The 22,716-nt window shown below is 35.5% G+C and overlaps 1 protein-coding gene and 1 long non-coding RNA gene across 3 annotated transcripts; both read left to right on the top strand.

Moving 5' to 3' along the window:
- Positions 1-289: 289 nt before the first annotated feature.
- Positions 290-3,425, top strand: LOC141718351 (EID1-like F-box protein 2). Of its 2 annotated transcripts, none has more exons than XM_074520733.1 (3): positions 290-496; positions 1,961-2,748; positions 3,068-3,425. In XM_074520733.1, the coding sequence occupies exon 2, from the start codon at positions 1,968-1,970 to the stop codon at positions 2,712-2,714; it is 747 nt and encodes a 248-aa protein (XP_074376834.1). In that variant the 5' UTR covers positions 290-496; positions 1,961-1,967; the 3' UTR covers positions 2,715-2,748; positions 3,068-3,425. The 2 variants fall into 2 exon arrangements, with proteins under 2 accessions (XP_074376834.1, XP_074376833.1); XM_074520732.1 differs by having other exon boundaries at positions 294-496; positions 1,961-2,752.
- A 10,065-nt stretch (positions 3,426-13,490) lies between these two features.
- Positions 13,491-17,317, top strand: LOC141716813 (uncharacterized). Its single transcript, XR_012573377.1, has 8 exons — positions 13,491-13,741; positions 13,990-14,103; positions 14,230-14,297; positions 14,854-15,153; positions 15,506-15,600; positions 15,796-16,331; positions 16,554-16,921; positions 17,016-17,317. It is a non-coding gene; the product is annotated as an uncharacterized LOC141716813 (long non-coding RNA).
- Positions 17,318-22,716: the final 5,399 nt, after the last annotated feature.

Raw genomic sequence — 22,716 nt, 5'->3', positions numbered from 1 at the left:
TATTTTTCTAAAAAATATTTGCCAGGAACCAGGTTCCAAAAAACACAAAAAAAACCATCTTTCTGAAAAAATAAAAAGGAAAAAAAAGAAAACTGAGAAAGTTAAAACCCATGTTAATCCTCTTTTGTTTTTGGTTCATACATGTTAATCCTCTTTAAATACGGCCAAAAGCCCCATGCCAGAAATATGTGCTTCAAAGTTTACAAAATTGCCGCATCAAATTCATTTATCCCCACAAGCATGCAACTCAAATGCTGCTGATATGTCTTCATTTCATTTGTCTGTCTTGGTCTACCATAAATGTCGTATTGTAATATTAGCCTTCTCTGTAAATAATAAACTACTATTATTATATTATATATTCTCCTTGTAGATATATACTAAGAAACCCCCCTTTCTTCTTCACTGTTCAAATCTCTTCAAGTTTATCAAACAAACAAACCCTAGCTCTTAAATCAAGATTCTTGAAAGCTACAATATTTGCTATTTAATTCAGGTATTTTTTTCTTGCTTTTCTGGGTCAAATTTCAAGATTCTTAGAACCCTAATATTTGCTTGTGTTGTAATTAATAGGTGATATAGGAAAGTAAGTTTGTATGACTTGAGGTGTGTAAAGTTATTAGCTTTAATGCTATTTTTATCTATTTCATTTGTTGGGTTGTTTGTTTTTGGATTTGAGTTGTGTTTGTATGATTTTCTTGATTTTTCTTTGCTTTATATGCTATGTTTTGATTGAATGTGGATGTTAATGGTCTTTGGTTGATTTTAGTTGATCTTTAAATGAGTAATAAGTTGGTTTCTACTCTTCTACAAAAAAAAGATTGATTTTTGAATTCTAATATAATGAAATTCTTTGCAACTTACCTGCTTTTGTTACAAATCAAAACCCATTTAGTTTATGTAACACGAGCCTCGCCTAAGCAAGATTGTTTCAAAAAAAGCAGAGGATGATCTGGAACGCGCTAAAGAAAATTTTCAAATTCTTGGCATAGTTGAGAATATATTTATATATCATGAAGTATACAATTTTTTTTTACATGGAAATGACGTATCAACTATTTAGTGCGTGCTTAGCAGAATTAAGTTTGATTGTATCTTTTAATATAAAAAACTCTTATTTAACCTTTATACAGTTTCCTTTGTTTGATGGAAAATAAATTAGACAATTATTTTTGACTCAAAACAATTTTTGAAGGTATTTCTTGAGACCATTGCTGAGAACTCGACGTGTTTTTCAAATGACTTCCTTATAGATCTTTTAGTTTTGTGTTTACTAAGTAGTTACTTTTATGTGAAGCATCCACTATTTGTGAGGGGAAAAGGCAAATACATAATACATGAGTACATAACCATGTGATAGAACCATTGCAGTTTGTTGATAGCAGGAAGCTAATACATAGCTTTGGCTAGTAGGTCTTCTGAACAGAGTCACAGAACAAAACCAATTTATAGTTGTCTTTACTGCAGGTTTCAGAAAATGTGCCGAACCTCTCCATCACATCTATCTACTCTGCTTAGTCACCTTCACCTAGTGACCTACTATATCCTTGACATCACTGATTTCTTCTTATGAGATGAAACTATAGTCTCTCATACAATATTCAATTCTTGATCAATTGGATATCATCAAAGGTTTTAGTAATATACTTGCCTAGTGCTTTTGAAGTTGAATCAAGCCTTTTTTACTCTACTCAAGTCATTGATTCACTTACTTATCCCCATCTAGTTAAAACTTAGTTTTCGTGAGTTGAAAATTCTTTTTGTGACATGATTGGTGCGTGTTAACTCTTTTTTTGCAATATTTATCTACTGGCTCTTATTAGTGACATACACTTGTTTGCTTGAGGTTTTGATGGTTACATTTATGTATATGTTTAAAAAGTTGAATTTTTTAGCTTATGTAACATATATATTATTAGATATTAGACTTATAGCTACTTTGGGTGCAACTATTTACTAGGTACGACATGACGATAATGAAGGTGTATCGCTGTGTACACTCAGCAAGCTGTGTCTGTACAAAAGGACATTTAAGTGAAGAAGTTATTTTCTTACTACTTCAGCATTTAAACTGGAATCCTAAGATAATTGCAAGTCTTTCTCGTGTATGCAAATGGTTCGACGATCTGGCTAAAAGAGTACTCTGGAAGGAATTTTGCCGGACAAGAGCTCCAAAAATGATGCTTGATTTACAATCTAGTGGGAGTCACAGTATTGATGGGAACTGGAGGGCACTAGGAAAATTGCTTATATATTGCTCAGGATGTACCAAGGGTGGATTGTTTAGCAACACTAATATACCTGGCCACTTTGCGCAAAGAACTCGGTTCTCTCGGACCTCAGGAAAAAGTTTTCTTTTACCTAAATGCAGATCAGATGTTTTGTATGTTTCCGACCCTTGTGAACATCTTGACCAAGGGGAAGAGGGAGATGTTGGGTTTTTCAGGGGCGTGTTCAAGTCGTTTGGAGTGTCAAAAGTTCGGAAGATGCTAATTGGAAGAGGGGCTAGACTTCATCCAACAGAAGTGTGTCCATATTGCAAGGCAAAACTGTGGAGCATGCTGCAAGCAAAGATGATACCACAAAGTGCTAGCTGCAGGTTAGGTTCTTACGATGATGCAATTGAGTATTATGTGTGTCTCAATGGACATGTTCTTGGAATTTGCACATTATTGCCGTTGTCTGATTCAGAAGAGGCATCTGACTTAGAGTGACTGCTCAGTGGAAACAGGACTTGTGGTTGCACATGTAGGTACGCTCGAGTCCGTTGACAAATTAAGTCCAGCTCTACATACATGCAAGTAGATATTTCTGTGTTGGCTTATCTGATATTTATAATTTGAAAATCTGATCAACCATCTTCTGATGGAATCATGGAAGTGATGCTCCTAGTCATACTCAAGATAGAAATTATGGTATATTTCCTAGTTAGCTCAGAAGCATGATTCTAAACATCCTTAAGCTGCTTATCGTAGTTGAAAAACATCTGTTTGGTTTTGCACCTCACATTTTCCCCACATCATGTACTGTGAGTCCGGCTGATATATTACATCTTTTAATTGGACAGGATTCAAGAGATTTAAGCTTTCATTTGTTTGTCGGATGGAGGACTTGTGCAAGTGGGAGATAAAGTGTTGTATTAAACTTTAAAAAGCTACACTGTAAGTCTGTAACAGTCAGAGATGCCATACAATTACAGCAAGTATGCTGTTTACCACCTGTTGCTGGCTGTGGGATTTTGAAGATTTAGCCAATGTTTTGGTTTCATCACTCATCACTGGACTTTTGTTGCCTGAAATGTGTAGAAGTATGCAACAACATGTGTATTTATATACTAAATCAACTAAGTGATAATTCAGGATTTTGGTTTCTCATCAATCGCTGACTTGTATATATTTTACATAAAATCATTATACTTAAACTAGGCTATGTGTGCATTTGTAGTGAAGGCATCAATAAAGGGCATATAACAGTTGCTTTGGCCTTAAAATTAACCGCTGCTTATGTTTAGAAAATTAGAGTAATCAATATCCAAACCCGTCAAGACTGTTTTTAAATTGATGCCCTTAGATTTGTACTTTGGATATTTCAGAACTTCGTCTTCATGTATAACCTTGTATAGACCCTGAGGCATGAAGTTGCTTATCTTTACCTTATATAACAATTGGTCCCAGCATATTGATTGTTAGAACACCTTAACTAATAAAATAACAAAATGTTGTAGATGTAAGCTCATGTTTAACAAAATCCGTACCAGATCAAAGAAATTTGTTGCCAGAACACAAGCATTTTCAGCTAAAGTTGGCATATGAACTTTAAAAATGTTACTGCAAGTGCCCAAGACATCAAACAGACTGTGAGAAAGCTTGTAGTATAGGAATGCTGTGAGCTCTGTGTCTATTTAGACTGTTCATTCTTAAACCGTCCCCTCAAGATGCCATCGGCAAGCTAGTTCTTCACATTTTGTTGAATCACTTGCTTCACTGCTCTGGCACCATATAGCTTGGATCACACCCAAGATTTCCTAGGAGTTGGTTAGCAACATCCTTGACTTAAAGCTACATCTTCTGATCTTGAGAAAAATGCACTTCATATTCCTTATCAGTTTAGTATACTAGTTTTGATTGCAACTAACGTTGTCTAAATTATCTGGGGGCTACTAAGAGAAATCCATTTTATGCAGCCTTTCCTCTTAAAAGGAAATGAAATAGGAATTACTGATTTTGGGCAAAAATTGTGTTTGAGGATGCAAACTCCTGAAATTATGAAACTGGGGGTTGCCAAGTGCCTACAAAAAAATATTGAATACTAAAATGCAAGTGATGATATGCTGAGAGATGCAAAGTGCACTACGATCCATTTTTGAACATGTTTCAGCTGCAATAGACGACTTGATAAATAATAAGTTTTTCGAACTGCACTACTCGAGACTCAAGTTATGACCACGACCTTATTTGACAATTAGCGGCAATCTCTTAGTGGTAGCCTCTTAAATTAACAACTGAATTTTTTACCAGAAAGAAGATAAAATATTTTTTTAGACGAGGTCAACTTTTTCTGTGTCAAATAATATCAACATCGTTAATATGCAAATATATATTATTATACAATCTCGTACCCGAACGAGAAAAATGGATAAAGTGTTACCAACTATCATTATTATCAAGTCAAAATTTTTTGTGAGGTAATTTACCAAAATTCATTTTAGTTATATTCTTTCTATTACATTAACTCTTTACTAGTGTTAGTATTTATCGTTTACAATTTAGTTGCAATTTAGGTTATTGATTTAATTTCACAATAGTTCGATAACCAGTTTTTAAAAACAAGTACATGTTTGTTTCTTTCTGTAGCCGGAGATACATATTATGCAGCGAGAAACAAGTACATATTTGTTTCCCTCAATAGCTTGCCTTGATCCTAGAGATACATATTATGCCTTCACGTTGCTAAACTAGTGCATCTGTTAATTTTTATCCGAAAGTTTTTTCATGAATAGAACTTCTAATGATTCGCAATTAGTTAGACATGTACATTTATAATGTCAAGAGATATTAAGATTTTTTTTATCGTAGGTAACCCGCAGCCGCTACCCTTTGGGTGCGCACTGGGTAAGTCCTACGGGCTCACGCAATAACCTGCAAACCACGTGAACCAAGGTATACCGCATTTAAGCGACAAGCTCTGACTCAGGAGGAATAATCATAAATTCTTCTCTCATGGGATTCGAACCTGTGACCAAGAGGATAGTTATCCTCTCTTTAACCAACTGAGATTTGGGAAATCACGTAAAAAAAGGTTGCAACTAAGAAGTCTTGCACATATTCATTGATGTATCGCTTGATTGAATTAGCATTACTTCTACTGGTGACAACCGTTTCTGTTGAAAAAATATATTTTGCAATGAATATTGTCAAGACTGATATGCGAAATCGAATGGGAGATGAATGGATGAATGATAGTTTGGTGATATATATCGAGAGTGATGTATTTACAAATATTGATCATGAATTAATTTATTATTTTCAAAAGATAGCATCTCGAAAAATTCAATTAACCTATCATGATAGTGTATAAAAATAATTTTAAGAATTATTTGGTATTTGAGAACTTTAAAACTATTATAAAAAATATTAATGAAGCCCCAAGTCCTCGTGCATATGCCCCTAATTGTAGATATGGATATGATTATATAAAGAGGAGATGATGTGATAAAATGCGAGAATTTGAGGTCGTTGAAGAAATGATAGATTTGGGATTGATTGAAATGAAACTGTCCCGCATGTATTGAAATGAAAGGATGTGGGGGTTTATTCGGGTATTTGAATGGGCTAATAATAAGTCATTCCATTCCTACAATCCAATTAAACAACTTATTTTTCATTCCAGCGGGAATGGGCCATCAGTTCAGACCCAAATTCGTTCCATTCTACTGAATTGAACACAACTCTATAGTCTAATGAGAAAAAAATCAAGAAGAAACAAAGAGATGTATCAATCTAATATAAATACACTAGAAATTAAATATTACATGAATAGATACTTTTGGATTTAAGGTATGAGCCGAATGCCTGATGCAACCATATTGAATCTGCAGCTTTCAAATCTGATTCTTGTTTCTAAACACATAAACATGGAACCAAAAAGACACAACCAAAATCGGTAGGAAATGTATATGGTAGGACCCGCATACCACCTTGTAATTATCAGCGTCAACACTGAACCGACGCCATTTTACATAACTCATTTCCTACCGATTATTGGTAGGTTTAGTGTAAACCATTTCTTACTGATATCGGTAGGAACTGGTGTGTCCACTCAATATGGTAACATTATGTGTTGCATTATGATTGGCTGATCGATTGCGAGTTATTTCCTACCAAATAAGAGTAGGAAATGAGGGATATTTCCTACCAACTAGTGGTAGAAAATTTTTTGTGCCAAAAAGTTATATCATATATACATCTTTATTTTTTGTGTCTTGTTTTTACTTATTGGTGAGAAGGAGAAGTAGAGAAGAAGGAGAAGGAGAAGGAGAAGGAGAAGGGGAAGATGAAGAAGAAGAAGAAGAAGATATTCAATGTAAGTTTCCATTAATCGCAAGCTATTTAAATTATTGGTTAACTATTGTTTATAATATGAGATAAATGAAATGGATTTAATTAATGAAATGTCAGATAATCGAAATTTCATATTTGAAATATTTATGTTAAATAATAGTGTTAGTCCCAAAGTATTGTAGAAGGGGGGGATTGAATACGATACCTACAATCTTATTCGATTCATTTCAAGTTCTTCGTTATATATACGGAATCAAATAGACATGAAATAATTCGAGGAATATATCATTTTATTAATATAAATTTGAGGTTGCCACTATCTAATCAAATAAGTGATTAGCTACAATAAATTTGACAGCACAACGTTGTGTTTACAAGCTTAATAAATGAGGTCTTTAATGGAGCTCTCGTAAAAACAATGTAGTTGCTGAGGAAGATAACCAAGTGAATATTAATTCACTCTCCTGCTTTTGTAGTCTTCAAAAGATTTGGACAGGTGGCTTGTTTTCAACCACAAAACTAAATTCATTTGTTTCTGATAATCAATGAAATCTCCAACACTTTACTGGCGACTAGAGGAAAGTGAGCTGCTTTGCCTTTGAGCTTACTTGCGACAATAAGGAATTGTCCTTAACTCCCTTGCTTCTCACTTACGACCACAAGGCAAGTAAGTTTCCTTAGAGCCATTTCCATTACTGGCGACTGCAAGAAAAACATTTACCTTGTTTACTTGCGACCAATAGGCAAGTAAGTTATTGGCGACCACAATAAGGGATTTCCCTTGAATATTTACTTTGCACAATTTTTGACTTGCGACCACAAGCAAGTCTTCCCTGACTTGCGACCACAAGCAAGTCTTCCATGACATAGAAAATTTCCTAACTTGCGACTATGAGCCCTTGTGCCTCCTACCTTGCGACATTGAAATGTTTCAAGGGTCTTACTGGCGACTCCTATTAGCAAGTAGGAGTTTTCCTTGCGACCATGAGGCAAGCATTTGCCTTAGACAAGATTTCACTTCTTGTATTCAATAATTGTATCAAAAATATTTTTATTGTATAACTGAAATAATTTCTTTATGATATGTTGATGCTTGGTGCACTGGTCAGGTTCACAAACAACTAACATGAATTGATTTAATCCAGTTTCCTTTGCAATACCGAGTTAATACAGCTTGGTTGGATATTCATTGCTTCAAACACTAAACCCTTGATATGTAATACTTCAAATCAAACCATTTCATTTACACTCGAAGTCCTTTGACATCTTATTCTACATGGAGGCTTGAATATATTAATGAACTTCTTCCCATGACCTGGTTACAGAATTAGAGCATTAATTCCATCTTTTGATTCTTTGTATTTATCCAGTCTTCATCTTCATGGTTCTAGTGCTTCACAGTTTAATATTATTTATCTGTTTATGTTTCACGTTGAGTTATAATTCCTCGATTACATATTACGTTACATTATGCTTTACAATCTCCCATATTTGATTGTTAGAGTTCGACAAGCAAATCCCTAAGGATAACTCAACTAACAATAAGAAAAAGTACAACCTGAAAATAGATAATGATATTAAATGCATTCTGGATTACATATATGTTATGGATCAAAAACTAAGGTATAATAATTGCTGTATTTATTACTAGGCAACGTGAGCTTTGAGGCTCGATTTGACTGATCTTGTGTTTCGTGACTCGATCTACCTTAACAAGATGCCTACATACCTTGTTGATTGCCAAGAATCAAGTCAAAAACATAGTTCTGATTCGTGGGGTGAGGCCCCTTATATAGATGTTGGGAGTCCTTGAATTGGACTTGAGTTAGGAGACTTGGTGGGCAAGTCTCAGAATTAGAATGTACTTTGAAGTCCTAATAGGTAGGAAGCTGATTTCTTATCCCACGAGGTTCCTTGGAGGCCAATCTACAAGGATTTATTTCCCCTCTAGGACTCATCTTATCAGCTGAATTATCCCTTATTAATTAATTACGAAATTAATTAATATTCAGGGTTTCGGGCCTTCTCAAATGGGCATGGTTATTGGCCTAATTCCGATATAATTAATGCCATATTAATTACATATTCAGGCCTTATTCTATTCCCTATCAATATACAATTCCAGATTTCTTAAATTACAAATTACAAAGAAGTGTTCCTCTAGCCTGAACAGATAATCTATGTCTTCTTTGTTTTTGTCTTCTTCAGCTTCTTGCCTTGACGACCTTCTCCTTCTTGAGTGCATTGAGTATGAATAGACTTTCTATTGGTATCTTTCTTTCTGGGGTATGTTGATTTTGCTGAATCTGGAAGAGATGATCTTTTACTTCTATTCAGAAGGTCATTCGGTCTAGCTTGGACAGAATCACGAGCTTCTATTTCAAGTGCATTAATGGGAGTTGGATTATTCAGTTCATTAAACATCAATTGGAGATATCTGATTTTGGAGCACTTATGAATAAGTTCAAACAACATAGTAGATTTTCTTGCCATTACAAATACTGTTATCCTTTTGAGATGTCCTCGTACTCTCTTAGTGTCGTTGATCAATTCCTCTTCTAATACCTCATTAAGTATCTTTATGATAAAAAATTAGAGGAACCTTGTCTACTTTACATGTGCAAAGTTTGACATCCAACAAGGCTTGTTGTATCGCTTCTGATTTGCTTGCTCTGAAACCCTTGATCTTAATCTTCATTTTTTAATCTCAAAGACTAGATCCCCTTCATGATCAGTGCTGATATTATGTTCCCTATCTTTTAGAAGATTAATTTTTTCCTCTCCATTTGTAAGTACCATCTCATGATAAGCTCTGGTTACCTTCTTCATGTCCATCTATGAGTCCCTGATCATCTTTCCATTGATCCTGTAAGCATATAGAACTTCAGCAGCTTTCAAGTCTGCTTCTGATCTCCTGACTCCTGGGGCTTCTAGTTTTTCTCTTTTGCTCCCGAGTTGACTTTCCAGGAAATTGAGTTGTAAAAAAAGAATGGATTTTATATGTTGATCAGACATGGTGATGTTCTGTATCCTGCCATCTACAAATACCTTGATCACAAATGGATAAATAAATGCTTGAGGAGACACATCCATTATCATCTTCCGAAGCTTGTCTCTGAAGTATTCATTCTCATTTGATTTCAACCCTGGAATCTTTGATGTAAGGACAAACAGTTCAACAATGTTTAGCTTCTTCAGAACACTTGTGGAAATCTTCATTTATAGTCTATTAATGCGATTAACAGTGTCTTTCATCCATTCTTTAAAATATTCACAGTGGTTCCAGTGATTATTCTATTGAACTGATCATAGAACTCATGAATATTGAGATAATCCCCTCTGTACTTCTCCACAATGTTCAGAAATTCCTGTTGCCAGGGTCTAAATTATGATAGACTTCAGTTTGTCCATTTTCCTTTTTATCTCATCCCATTTACTTCCTCTCCTGTTTGCCCGAAGATATGATTCTCTAGCTTCTCTGGATTCCTTTCTCTAGACATCTCTTCGTACTCTTGCTCTTGATCGTTCTATCTCTTCTTGAATTTCTTCATAAGATCGGTTAAATTTTTCTGGCAATCCATAGAACAAATAGTCATCTGAGAAGGCATCTTCATCTTCATATTCCTCATCCTCAGAGAAATCTTTCTCTCATCTATCACCACCTCTTCAAATCTGGGTTCACACCCCTTAGGAATGTCACTCTCATCCATCTCTCCTTCCTCCACCTCATACTCTGAGAATATGGGCTTTGGAGCATATATCTCCGATATAAGATTCTCTAAGCTTTAATGACTTGACTCAGATGATCTTATTTCGATGTTGATTGCTCCCCCTGAGTCGTAGAACTCTTCTCAATAATTCTTGATTTGATTATCACCCTTTCATCAATACTCTCTTCTTCCTTTTCTTCTACCAGCTCATCTCCAAACTCATCATATACAAAGCCAGCTGCTTGAAAGTCATCTTGAATTAAATCCACAGCAACAACTACTTTTTCTTGCTCTACCCTTTTCTCCCCCTCAGTTGTGTTATCCTTCAGAGCTGGGGTTGATTGAGCGGGCAAGATCAAGGCAGGGATCTCTAGAATAAATTTTTCTAAAATAGACACTTGCTTGCTGACTGAGGTCTTTGGCCCAATACTGACAAGAACGATTTCATAGGAGACATGGATTGACACTTTCTTGCTAACTGAGATCTTTGGCACAATATTGGCAATTGCCTTTCCCTTCCTTGATTGTGAGAGAGATTGTTCCACAAATTCCCATAAGATTGCAAATGATGCTTGTTGAAGTTCAAGCTGCTCGGAAAGACGTGCAATCTATTGATCCCTGATAGACAATTCATTTTTGAGGTATTGATCCTTTAGAGCCAGTTGTTCTTTGAGATAGCTGTCTTTGAATGCCAACTGCTCTTCAAGATAAGATTTTGTTACGTACTGTGACATGTCTATAGGTAATGTTTGAGAGGTAGGTATCTCACGGGTTTCTTGCAGTGTTTCACTCAACTCTCTGTCACTCGGCTCAAGGATTGGTGTTTCACTCATCCTCACGGATACACTCCGCTCATAGCTCCGAGATCCAGAAAAAATACCTGCAAGAAACAGTGGAGCCATCCTTAAGGAGGTCAGCAGTGGTGCAATGGGAGTTCACAATTCCCGATCCTTGTTCAAGACAAGTTGCATGTCATCATGAGATGAATGGTCCAGAGTTGGAATTTCTGGGAGGATCACTGAGGCCGTCACATCTGGCATTTGTTCCTCAGCTTCCTCTAGTTTCGGTGAAGATACTTTTCCTTTCGGCTCACCAGTTGAATCTGGTTCATCGCTAATGGGTTGCTAATCCGCACCTATGTCGGATTCCCTATTCGCAGATACATCCAGGTTTATTAGTCCTGGGGAGGTAAGTGTTGTGCTAGATGTGGCAACAATTACAACACTCCCTCCTAACACCTGTGAAGGCAGTTGATCCATTGAAGGACCTTGAACAAGATATTCTAACCGTAATATGGTTGAATGCCCTGTTACCGTCAATTCAACCTCACCAAATAACGCTCTTCTAATTGACTCATTTAAAGCTTCAAGAGCTTGAATATTGGAGAGTGTGTTTGACTCAATACAGGATGTCGTGGCTGATGGACGAATTTTAATAGACCCACCTTTTTGAGAAGATGGATCTAGTAACTGTTTATGTTCCGTTTCAGCCAGTGTATCCTTTTGGGAAGATACATAGGAGGTTACAGTTGTCTCAGTGGGGGTACTGCTTTACTTCGTAGGAGACAGAGCTGTGGGTTCACTCATTGTACATTCTTTATTTGCTGCATCGAGTGCAGTTTCTCCCTCTATACTCATAGGATCCTTATACTCCAGGGATTGGGCTAAGAGGGTTGGAGTTGTGTTTATTGGCTCTAGAGGATGGTTATAAATTTGCGGGAAAACAAACTCACTGCCTCTTCTAACTATTTGATCTTGGGCAAGTTGTGTGTGAAAGTCACTAAGGTGAAATGAATCAATGTCAACTAACTCATCATAAGTAGTACTCATAGAAGATTTATTCATACCTGTGAAGTTTGGCATGTAAATATTTGTCTCTGATTGTGTGGGCTCAGCTTCTTCTTGTTGTTCAGCAGCTTCAGGTTGAATAACCTCTTCTGGCTGTTCAGCAATAACAGGTTCTTGGTCAATATCCATAGATTGAGCCTCAGGGTTAGGCTATGGATCAGCTTCAGCTTTTGCGTCTTCTTCATTTCCAGCATCAGGTTCTTGAACATTGTCATGCTCATCTACAGGTTGTGGAGCAATGGAAGCAAAGTACTCTTGTATGAAGTCTGTCAAATGAATGGGGTTTTTGTTTACATAAGGAGTCTGTCTGGGCAGCTTAACCACCATTTGTTAGGACAAAACTTGAGAATCTTCCAAATTATCACCGTAAAGCAGGGCTTTCTGATCTTTTGTCAGGTTACCATTTAGAACAATATGGAGAAACCTTACATACAAGATGTAATCTTGTTTCTGAGCTTGGTTCTCTAAGATCTCCGCCATGAACATACGTCCAAAGTTGATTTGAAACTTATTAGCAATAGCTACTCCAACTTTCTGATTGAACTGTGTTAGTCCATAGAATCCACCGGTCTTGGAAGCCAGACAGTAAGACAAAATGTTAAAGAACAAGTGACAAGGTTTGGGTAGCTGACTTTTGTTGAAGTGCTTTGGAAATGTTTCATTGGGCATGGTGCTTTTGATGGCTTTGAAGAAGCTATACAGTTCCCATTTCTGTGGTAATTTATCGAAATTATCTCGAGGAAGATGAAGATATTCATTGAAATCATCCTCAGTGATTTGAATTATTCATCACCAATGAAGAAAGAAAAACCTAGCTTATCGTCATCTAATGTGTCTTCAGCTGTAGTGTGTATATATATGAGGAGCTCAACATTCAATTAGACATTAGTAACTAAAGCATAGTGCACAATCGAGTGCTCGTTTAGAAAATAAATCCATTTTTCAAAATCACCTATTTAACTGGATTACATTCTATAACCGAGACATAATTTGTTTTTAATATGTTAATATTATCCGCCATTTTAATTTAAAAAAGGTTAATAAATTATCACTACACCATATATGGCCTCTCCCAACACTTTTTTTGCTGTTACAAGCAAAAATGTTACCTTACATTCCCCAAAATTGATATAAGCTAACATATTTTTATAACGTTACAGTAGAGATTAATAAGTGTTACCATTGACAGGAGCAAATTGCTATTGTAACATAAAAAAATGTTAGTATTGATATCAAAAAATGTATTACCATAGAACTAAAATTTTAGACGGTTCTTTTTTTTCCCTTTGGACAACGTTTTAGGCGCTTCTTTTTTGGACCAAATTTATTTTTGGGTGGCCCAAAACTAACTAATACCCCGCTCATCTCCAAAACTCATCTAAAAAACACACACAAACACTCTCGTCACACTCTCACACATCAAAACACACACACAAACAGTTGGGTTCATAGCTATTGCAGAAGATGAATTAGGGTTCTGAGCTAATCAGAGTCTTCTCAGTTAGGTTTTGGGGTTGAGTAATTGCGGGTTTCTTTTTAATAGAGCTTTTCTCAGTCGGGTTTAGGGGTTGAGTAATTGGGGTTTTCAATCGCGATTGAATCGCCGAATTTTTCTCATTCTGATGTGGGTTCCGCTTTTTCTCTATCTCTCCCCTCTCTCTGTGAGAGAGATTCATTTATTATCATCATTAATGTTTGAATCTCTCTCTCTCTCTCTCTCCCTCTCTCTCGTGTGTGTGAGAGAGATTTACTTATTTTGATGATTGTTGTTTATTAAGTGATTCATATTATATTTTTACCGTGTGTGTTTTGTGTTTGATTTGATAGTTGTGTTATTGTATTGTGATTGGATTGATGTTTGATTTTATATAGGAGATGAAGACGAATCTAAGGTGAATCCCAGTAAGGCTTTTTCATCGAGTCTTAATTTAGATGATGATGATTCTCCTACTATCGCTTTCAATTCTCCTTCTCCTCCTAAGTCTGGTATACTCTCTCTCTAGCTACATGTGTGTTGTATTAATGTATATAATCTATTTATAATTTTAAGTGAATAACATCTGGTGAGTCTATTTCGATGAAGTATAATATAATGAATTGGATTTCTCACAGTTATAGCTGATTTCATGTATTATATCTTGGCCAAAATGTTCTTGCAGTTCCAGACCTTGAAAATGCAGGTACTACTTTAGTACTTTTCTCAGATTTTCCCCATTGTTGTGTTGTGTGTATAGGTTATCTTAGGTTTTTTGCAGTTTACCTTAGTTTTTTTGCAGTTTCAAATGTGTGTATAATGTATATATTGGTTAACAATTCAAATGTGTGTGTAATGTATATATTGGTTAACAATTCAAAAGTGAGGGGTTTGATCCTATCTATAAGGCGAATACATTTCTATTTCACTCAAATGTACCAACATCAGAGCTAATGGGTTGGGATAATTTTTTTTTGCACATGTTAATTATTATATTGGAAGGGTCAAGTTTGTCAGTGTGTCCAAAGATTCATGCGGGGTTTATTGTCGTTGCCTAGGGGCTTATTAGAAAATAGAATATGGTTTATGAATACTCGGGAAAGTTTCCTTGGTAGGTGTATGAAATTATTTGCCAATTGGAAACTTTTCATGGTGTTTTTTTGTGTGTGTGTGTGGGGGGGGGGGTGGTTATAATCTTTTAACTTCCGTCGTTTTCCCATGGGAAGATGAAGCTGGTAATGGTTACTCTTGTCCCTTGGCAGGATATACATATACAATCCCTGGATGCAGAAGTATCAGAATTTATGTAACATCCAAAGAAAGGTCCTGTTTCTGACCCCACTGATAGAGTTATGTAGGCGTTTATATGAAATCATAAAGTGTGCAAGGATGTTGATGGTTATTCCGTAGGTTTGGAGTTGCGTAGGTTTCCTGCTTTGATTTAAAAGCAGCCTATCCCATGCTAGCCGTTACTTGTATATCTTAAAGAGTGAACTTCCCTTGCTGGCTAATTGGAGCACAGTATTTCTGTATGATGCCTCATGATTCCGAAACTCAATCAGGTCAATTATTTATAGATCAATTTTGTTCCGTTTTTTACAGAAAAATGAAAAGAAAAGAGAGCCTTCAGTTTTTAATGACAATAAATTTAACTTAAGTTTAGTGGCTGCTTGTCCTGATTAAGGATTCTCGTTAGATCCCTAAACCCTTTGGGAACTGCTAAAACATTGTTTCTTTTATATTTGGGCAAGTATCTTCTTTTTCCTGGCCAAAAACCTACTGTGATAATTGAATATTAAATTTGAGAATATTATATTGTTACATGATCATGAGTTTCATATATTAGCTGACATATATTTCAAGAATAATATACTTACTGGAGACCTTTTTGTACACTGTTGCACCTTCCATCAGTATTTCAAAATCGCACCTTACGCGTGTGATCCATCAAGCTTGCCGAAATACTCACCTAGCAAAGAGATTGATGCGAAGGCCCACGATAACACAAGGTATCCCCTTCCATAGTCTTCTAGTAAGATTGTAGTGATTATTTCAATTCTTAGCGCTGAACCACTGTAATGTTACATCCCTAGTTCTTTTCCTTCGTATGATAAATGTTACTTCCATAATTTTGATTATTTTGAATAATTTGCATTCTTAACTTATCTGTTACTAAGGCAACACTCTCTACTTGGTCCATACAGAGACGAGAAAGTTTTCAAGAATCTGAGAAAGTGCCGACGAAATTACCTGTTCTCAAAATACCATTGGAAATGTCTGAAGAATCAAGAGGCTAGTGCTACAGCCAAGGCACAGTTTATGTTAGCCAAGGGAAGGGCTTTAGCGGCCGAACTAGACTTACAATCTCTAAAAGATGATTTGAATAAACTGCGTAAGGATCATGCTTCAATGATAAATGATAGAGATATAGCTGTAAAGAAAGCCGAGAAGACTGTTTCAGCTTCAAAGGAAGTTGAGAAGACAGTTGAGAACTTGACTATTGAGCTGAGGACAACCAAAACATCCTTGGAGTCCGTACATGCCACAATGAACCTTGGGAATATAAAATCGATATCAACACAATTTATCCATATAATTCTCTTGGGCGATCAAATTAGTTGAACAATTGTATAATGGTTTCAGAAGAAATACTGGTTCCAGAAAGCCAGCTCCTGTACCCTCAAGAGACCAGAGGAAATCTCAAAAGCCCTTGCAAGAATCAAGCACTTCGGTTAACTTGGTTCTCTCTCTCTCTCTCTCTCTCTCTCTCTCTCTCTCTCTCTCTCTCTCTCTCCCTCCCCCCCCCCCCCTCCGTCCCTCTTTCTCTCTCTCTCTCTCTCTCATTTCACAAGTTGTTGTGAAATGATTTCACATTTCACAAGTTGGCCTTCAACTTCTAAGTTCTGGGTTCAATCTGCATTAATCTTATATTGTTGACTTGATGCCATTATATTATATTCAGGTACTTGAGATATTGGAAATATATAGAAGGATATATGAAGAGTACTTAGCAGTACCTGTTGTGAAAGGTAAAAAGAGCGAAATGGAGAAGTTTGCTGGTGGCCTTTACACAACATCTGTGGAGGTAAAATGTGTCTCTTGGGAAAAATACATTCTTGTATTTGATATAATATCGTTAACGAGTCTTACAACTATTTGTTAACTTTTGCATCATATGCTTTTATCCCTGAGACTGGCAAGGGTATACAAGTTGCCACCTCGCACTGCCTTGGCCAAAATTTTGCAAACATGTTTAATATAAAATTCCAAGATGAGAATGGAAAGAATTGTCTGGTGTGGCAGAACTCATGGGGAATCTCCAAAAGAACAGTAATTTTCTATATCTTTTTATTAGCTTGGTCAAGTTATTGTTTCACTATATATTTACATGGTCTTTAAATTCCTTTGCACTATTATTTTGTAGATTGGGTGATGGTTATGGTTTATGGAGTTGACAAAGGACTTGTTTATCCACCTAAAGTGGCATTTATCCAAGTTATAGTGGTTCCAGTCGCTACAAAGATGCAGAGACAAAAAAAATATTGGAAGCCTGCTTTAACGCTGTGAAAACACTGTCTGAAGTTGGTTTGAACCAGTACATATAGCTTTTGGATGTAATTTAGAAGTGTGGTTATTTTGGTTTGCTTAGGAACTTTGTATTTGGTGGATGAACTCGTACTTTTGATAATAGCTCTCAAGTTCAATTAATATGTATTCAAGTTTTAATGTTGCAAGTTGATTTGAATTTTATTATAATTCAAAAATTAACAAATATAATCAATTTATATTTTTATGTTGGCAAAAACTGGAAATATTGTTACGATAAATAAATGGTGTTACAGTAGATATAAGAGTGTTTACTAAAAAAATGTTACAATAAGCTATAAACATGTAACCAAAAGAATTTAATTATTTTACAATATTGTGTTACAATAGCAAAAATGATGTTGCAAAAGAGTTTATTACAACACGTTTTTTGGTGTTACAAAAGGTTTATTGGTGTTGCAATAGAACTGTGGTTAAACCTGTATGTCGTTACTATAGATACTGAAAGTGTAACCATATGGGGTCTATGGTTACATTTACAACTATGTTAGCAAAAGTTGAAAAATTGTTACAATAGACCTTTATTGTAGCACGAACAAATCCAACACCACCAAATTTTCAAAAAGTGTAACCATAGCCCAATTTTTTGCTTTAGGTAACACTTTTTGGCCATTTTTACACTTTTTTTGGGTGTTGCTAGAGGCCATATATGGTATAGTGTATGATCGAAAAATAAATTAATCATCTACACAAATTAAAATAGATAAATTAATTCCAACACACAAATTAACAATGAACAAAATATTTGAAATAAACCCTAGAGAGCAAATTAATAGATTAACCAATTGAAACCAATTATTACTTAACCAAATGAGGCGTAAAGTCAAGGAAAAACCATATATTTGGATCCCTAAAAATATTCGGTGAAATTCAGAGAGATTACTATCAAAACGTAGTCCTTGTTATGGGCTTCAAGAATTTATAAAATTTATAGATTTTGATAGAGTTTTGGTAGGGTTCTAGTCGATTAAAAAATATAAAAACCTTTTCTCTCTTGCGACTGTAAGTCTGTGTGTATATATTGATAATGAAAAAGAAATGGAGGGCTTATATATATAGACAACAAGAAAATTTTTTAAGTGCCTTACTTGCGACCACAGGGGTGGACAGGTCGCAAGTGAGTAAGCCGTGTCCTTACTTGCGATAACAAACGAAGGGGGGTGTTATGTACTTAGAAAAATGTCTAAGTTTCTAACTTGCGACTACACCCTCTTGTAATAGTTACTTGCGACTCTATCAGTTGCAGTACTTAGAAAGACATCTAAGTTGCGACTATAAGGGTGTGTAGTCTGCCTTAGAGATTTTCTAAGTTGTGACTTCAACCCTTGTAGAGGCTAACTTGCGACTACAAGATGTTGAGTCTGCCTTAGAAAATCTAAGTTGCGACTAAAACACCTGTAATACAGTAAACACTTGACTAATTTGGACACCCACAAAATTTGGTTGGATGTTAACATGATTAATATTTTCATAAATAAAAATATTTAATAAATCCAAAAAAATAGTGTGGTTCTGTTATACTAATTTTTTGAATACTTTAAAATATGAAATTATTTAAAATTTATTAAATTGATAATTCACAATTTTATTCATAATTATATAATTATTATCATTAACTTGATAATATTATATTTTTATGAAATAAATTATGCTGCAATCTATAAATTAATTTTAATGAAATCCTTTAAATATTGAATTATTTAGAGTCCACTAAAATTAATAAATCACAACTTTGATTATTAAGATAAAAACTTTTATCACTGAATTGATAATATCTCAATCTTATTAAATCAAAATTATGTTGCATTATTTTACTTATAACTTAACCAATTATGATTAAATTATTTTTAAATAGATTATAAATATAAATGTGCTAAAATATTTATCAATTAGATACAAGCACACAAATATTTGGAATACGAGAAATAAATCATGGAAAATAAATTCACACGTCCTTAAAAATTGAAATTAAATAACAAGTGAATTTATCCAAGGCAAAGAGGAGTTACTGACTTCTAATTTAGTTATTTAGAAAGATTTAACATCCCAAGTTCACTAACTAACTTAGGGAAAATGTTTTCATCAAGTGATTTTGTGAAGATGTCTGCAATTTAATCCTCCGTGGGTACAAAATATAATTCCACAGTGCCATTTGTGACATGCTCTCTGATAAAGTGATACCTTATATCAATATGCTATGTTCTTGAGTGTTGAACTGGGTTTTTGGAGATTGCTATGGCACTAGTATTGTCGCAGAATATTGGAATCTTTGACATTAATAGACCATAATCCCAGAGTTGGTTCCTCATCCATAAGATTTGAGCACAACAGCTTCCAGCGGCTATGTATTCAGCCTCAGCAGTTGATATGGATACTGAGTGCTACTTCTTTCTATACTAGGATACCAACCTTCTTCCCAGAAACTGACAGCTTCCTGAAGTACTTTCCCGGTCAATCTTACAACCTGCAAAATCTGAATCTGTATAGCCAACTAGGTTTAAACCTGTACCTTTAGGGTACCAAATACCAAGATTCGGAGGCCCCTTGAGATACCTAAAATTCCTTTTAACAACTATAAGATGAGACTCTTTAGGATCAGCTTGAAATCTAGCACATAAGCAAGTTACAAATATGATATCTAGCCTACTTGTTATAAGATATAGTAATGAGCCTATCATACCTCTATAGCTTGTGATGTCAACTTTCTAACCAGTTTTGTCCTGATCAAGCTTAGAGGCTGTTGGCATTGGAGTTTTTGCCTAGTTGAATCTTCCAGATTGTACTTCTTAAGAAGTTCTCTGATGTACTTGGATTGACAACTGAATATGCCATTTTCCTTTGACTCACTTGTAATCCAAGAAAGTAGTTTAACTCTCCCATCATGCTCATTTCATACTTACTTTGCCTTAGCTTAGAATATCTCTTGCAAAGATCATCATTAGTAGAGCCAAATATAATGTCATTAACATATACTTGAACTAATATTATATCAGATTTATGCATTTTATGAAACAGAATTTTATCTACAACACCTCTAGTAAAACCATTTTCAAGTAAAAATTCTGAGAGAGTGTCATACCATGTCCCTGGAGATTGCTTGAGTCCATAGAGGGCTTTGAATAGAAAGTATACAAAGTCTGCCAGATTTGGATTTTCAGAATCTAGAGGTTGTTCCACATACACTTCTTCTTCTAGCTCCCCATTCATGAATGCACTCTTCACATCCATTTGATAAACTTTGAAGTCTGAATGTGCTGTGAATGCCAGAAAGATCCTGATTGCCTCAAGCCTAGCTACTGGTGCATAGGTTTCATCATAATCTATACCCTCTTCTTGAGAGTAACCTTTAACTACCAGTTTGGCCTTGTTTCTCGTTACAATGCCGTCTTCATCTAACTTGTTTCTGAATACCCGTTTAGTGCCAGTTACTGACTTGTCTTTTGGTCGGGGTACCAACTTCCACACCTTCTGCCTCTCAAACTAATTGAGTTCTTCTTGCATAACAATAACCTAATATGGATCTTCAAGTGCCTCATCCACTTTATTAGGTTCCATTTCTGAGAGAAACCCTGGAAAGTGACATTCATTCTGTGTGGCATGTCTAGTTCTCACTCCTGTGTCAGGATTACCGATGATCAGTTGAAAGGGATGGTCTCTGTTCCAAACTCTTTGTCGAGGCAGATAAGATCTTGATGTTTCCCCTTGTTCAGCATGATGTTGAGTGTAAACTGTAGATCCTCTTCCTGCTCCCCCTAAGTTGCTACCACCATGACTTGATGATTCTGATATTTGAGTAGTAGTTATTGAAGGAGTTCCTGTATGATTATCATAACCACCATTTCCACCGTTACCACCACTTGATTCAGGATCATCATTGCCATATACTGTAGGTATAACACGAGCAATCTCAGGTTCTTCTTCATCCAAAGGATCATCTAATTTTTTTTTCAAATTTCAGAGATTCAGAATCCTTTTCTCTTTGCAGGCTTGCTAACTTGGTGTCGTCGAACGTTACATTAAGACTTTCAATCACCTTCTGATTAACAATCACAAAAACTCTATAAGCTTTAGATTTAAGAGAGTAGCCAAGAAACATGCCTTCTTCTGCCTTAGCATCAAACTTTCTCAGATGTTCATTTCCTTCCTTTAGCACAAAGCATTTAGCCCCAAACACATGAAAGTATTTCAGTGTTGATCTCTTGTCATCCATAATCTCATAAGGAGTCTTGTCATGATATTTATTAATCAGGGTACGATTTTGAGTGTAACATGCTGTGTTGACAGCTTCAACGCAGAAGTAGGTAGGAAGTCTTGATTCACTTAGCATAGTCCTTGTTGCTTCAACCAAGGTACGATTTTTCCTTTCTACTACTCCATTTTGTTATGGAGTTCTTGGTGCTGAATACTGTTCGAAATACCTTTCTCTGTACAGAATTCATTTAGAAATGCATTAATGAACTCTGTTCCATTGTCTGATCTGATCTTTCTTAAAATAGTTTCACTTCCAACTCAATCTTTTTTATGTGATCAACTATCTTCTCTGGTGCTTCATCCTTTGATTTTAAGAACAACACTCATGTGTACTTGGAGTAATCATCGACTATCAGTAAAGCATATATTTTCCTTAATAATGACAACACATTTACTAGACCAAATCCATGTGAATTAACTTAAGAGGTTCAGTTATGCTTGTCATTTCCTTGCTTCTATGTGATGCTTTCTTTGACTTCCCTTTTTCACCTGCTTCACAGAGTCCTTCTTGACAGAATTCCATCTGTGGTAAACCTCTCACCAATTCCCTCTTACCAAAGAGTTCATTGTTTTGAAATTCATGTGTGAGAGCTTCTTATGCCATAGACAACTTTGTTTTGATGAATCTTTACTGTAGAAACACCTCATTACTCCATCACAGGTAGACTTTAAGTCAGCTACGAACAAATTACCTTTTCTCACTCTCTGTAAAGCAAGCTTCTCATCTTTCCTGTGAGTGATCAAACACCTTTTTGGTCTGAAGTCAATATCGTATCCTTTGTCACAAAACTGATTAACACTCGGAAGGTAATGAGCATAAACATGAAAAAACTGTAGTACCTCCCGCCTCTAAGTTTGACAACTCTGTTGAGACAAGCACTGAGAAGGAGTCAGTCAAGGTGAAAGCTAAGCTTGTTAAGGTTTTATTTGCTGATTCTATTTTTACCCCTAAACCTTCAGGACCCAAGAAAACTTGGGTACCATAGTCTTCTTAATCTATCTGTGTATGCAGGGTAAGATTCGAAAGGAAAAGATCATGTGGATTCTGGACAGCGGGTGTTCTAGGCACATGACAGGAGAAAAGTTCATGCTCACTGGTGTGGTTGAGAAAGTTGGCCCTATAGTTACCTTTGGAGATGACAGAAAAGGATTTACTAAGGGATATGGCAATTTGAAAATTGGGAATGTCATCATTGAAAACATCTCTCTTGTGGAAGGATTAACTGCTATGTAAGAAGAGCTAAATAAATTTCAAAGAAACAAAGTTT

The sequence above is a fragment of the Apium graveolens genome, chromosome 4, assembly GCF_009905375.1.
Source record: "Apium graveolens cultivar Ventura chromosome 4, ASM990537v1, whole genome shotgun sequence".
Classification (NCBI taxonomy): Eukaryota; Viridiplantae; Streptophyta; class Magnoliopsida; order Apiales; family Apiaceae; genus Apium; species Apium graveolens.
This window is presented reverse-complemented; position numbering and strand designations above follow the sequence as displayed.

What these genes read in the sequence shown, in the direction of transcription:
- LOC141718351 (XM_074520733.1), top strand. Translation starts at nt 1,968, where the DNA reads ATGACGATAATGAAGGTGTATCGCTGTGTACACTCAGCAAGCTGTGTC.